Source organism: Tachysurus fulvidraco, chromosome 7 (assembly GCF_022655615.1).
Source record: "Tachysurus fulvidraco isolate hzauxx_2018 chromosome 7, HZAU_PFXX_2.0, whole genome shotgun sequence".
NCBI lineage: Eukaryota > Metazoa > Chordata > Actinopteri > Siluriformes > Bagridae > Tachysurus > Tachysurus fulvidraco.
In genome coordinates this window covers 29866057-29868441 of record NC_062524.1, presented here as the reverse complement: position 1 = coordinate 29868441, position 2385 = coordinate 29866057, and the positions used below count along the sequence as shown (strand labels likewise).

Below are 2385 nucleotides of genomic sequence, written 5' to 3'. Positions count from 1 at the left end.
TCCTGCTTGGTAAAAGATTTAAGTATTTACATACAGTTGTATGCAAAAGTTTGTGCACCCCTGGTCGACAGTAGAGATATTTTAAGGCTTTAGAGAATTTATTTTTGATTTTTTTTTCCAGCACTTCGGCTTTGTTATGTATCAGACTTCACTTCCTGTGGACTGTTTAAACCCGACTCCTCTCTCATCTCCTCTGAACGGAGTTCACGACCGAGCGTACGTCTCTGTAGACGGAGTAAGAACAACACCTTCACCTCCAGATCACCTCCAGCTGGTTATTTACATTCAGTTATATACCTGTGTGTGTCTGTGTGTGTGTGTGTCTGTGTGTGTGTGTCTGTGTGTGTGTGTGTGTGTGTCTGTGTGTGTGTGTGTCTGTGTGTGTGTGTGTCTGTGTGTGTGTGTGTGTGTCTGTGTGTGTCTGTCTGTGTGTGTCTGTCTGTGTGTGTCTGTCTGTGTGTGTCTGTCTGTGTGTGTCTGTCTGTGTGTGTGTCTGTCTCTCTCTGTGTGTGTGTGTGTGTGTGTGTGTGTGTGTGTGTGTGTGTGTGTGTGTGTAGGTGGCTGTAGGGATCCTGGAGAGAGACAGGACTCTCAGTATTAATATAACTGGGAGAGCTGGGAGCAGACTGGACGTGTTGGTGGAGAACATGGGACGCGTCAATTACGGCAAATACATCAACGACTTCAAGGTGAGATTTAATTTTATTTACACAATCAACAGTAGAGCAGAGGACCAGAGTGGTGTTATTATTATTATTATTATTATTATTATTATTATTATTATTATTATTAGTTACTTAAAATAACATCATTGGAATATTAGAATTACAAATTTAGATATTTCTATAATATGATATTAGATTGTTATGAATTTATTTTTTACATGCATTGTGTTCTCATTTAATAATAATATTAATAATAATAATAACAATAATAATAATAATAATAATAATAATAATAATAATAATAATAATAATATTGTTGTTCACTCTTAAAATGAATAAATATTTTATTTCTAACAAAGTTACGTTTTAATTAAATCACACATTGTGCCGTGATGTGGAGGGAGAGCAGGGCAGTGAGGGTGTGTAAAAGTAAGTGCCCCCCTGTGTTCTGCAGGGTCTGGTGTCAAATCTCACACTGGGACCAGAAACTCTGAGGAACTGGACAGTGTTCAGTCTCAGTATAGACGAGGTGGTGAAGGAGGGGCTGCTGTGGGACACGACCTCTCGACAGGGTGATGACCACGCCCACTCCAAAGCCCCACCCGCCTATTACCTGTCCCCGCCCACATTCTACAGAGGCACGCTGGAGATTCCTGATCACATTCCAGACCTGCCGCAGGACACGTACATCCAGTTCCCTGACTGGAGCAAGGTGTGTGTGTGTGTGAGAGTGTGTGTGAGAGTGTGAGTGTGAGTGTGAGTGTGAGTGTGAGTGTGTGTGTGTGTGTGTGTGTGTGTGTGTGTGTGTGTGTGTGTGTGTGTGTGTGTGTGTGTGTGAGTGTGTGAGAGTGAGTGTGTGTGTGTGAGTGTGTGAGTGAGTGAGTGTGTGTGTTTGTTTTTTCTTGACAGTAAAAAAAAATAGAAGACAGATTTTCATAAAAAAATTTCTTTAATTTTAATAAACAGGGTCAGGTTTGGATCAACGGTGTGAACGTGGGTCGTTATTGGCCGTCTCGTGGTCCTCAGGTCACACTGTTTGTTCCCGCGTCTCTCCTCAGCACCGAGTCGCCCAATAACATCACACTGCTGGAGCTGGAGGTTTGTCCCTGCAGCCAGGGCAAGTGTGTGGTCGAGTTCACACACACTCCACTTATCAACTCTACTGTCACACACATCAAACCGTACACAAGGGAGAAAACTCTGAACACACACTGAACACACACTGAACACACACACACACACAAGGAAGAAAACACTGAACAAACCCTGAACACACACACTCCACTTATCAACGCTACTGTCACACACATCAAACCGTACACAAGGGAGAAAACTCTGAACACACACTGAACACAAACACACACACAAGGGAGAAAACTCTGAACACACACTGAACACAAACACACACACACACAAGGAAGAAAACACTGAACAAACCCTGAACACACACACACACACACACAAGGGAGAAAACACTGAACACACACAACACACACACACAAGGGAGAAAACACTGAACAAACCCTGAACACACACACACAAGGGAGAAAACACTGAACACGCACTGAACACACAAGGGAGAAAACTCTGAACACACACTCTGAGGTGATGATGATGTAATTAGTCTTCAGTGCACAATAAAATTCAAATGGTTTGTTATTTTTCTGTCACAGAGATTACAGTCTGTTATTTTTATTGAAGTTTTTGTCACTCTGGAATT

At 42.1% G+C, this 2385-nt stretch overlaps 1 protein-coding gene across 1 annotated transcript in view; it reads left to right on the top strand.

Annotated features, from left to right (window-relative positions):
- The window catches only part of glb1 (galactosidase, beta 1), an 8462-nt gene extending 6562 nt beyond the window's left edge, over positions 1–1900 (top strand). Inside the window, exons 13-16 of the mRNA XM_047815824.1 lie at positions 122–235; positions 558–689; positions 1120–1377; positions 1632–1900. Coding sequence (XP_047671780.1) covers positions 122–235; positions 558–689; positions 1120–1377; positions 1632–1880 — 753 coding nt within the window. The 3' untranslated portion in view covers positions 1881–1900. The remainder of the gene's footprint in view (positions 1–121; positions 236–557; positions 690–1119; positions 1378–1631) is intronic.
- The last annotated feature ends 485 nt before the right edge of the window (positions 1901–2385 follow it).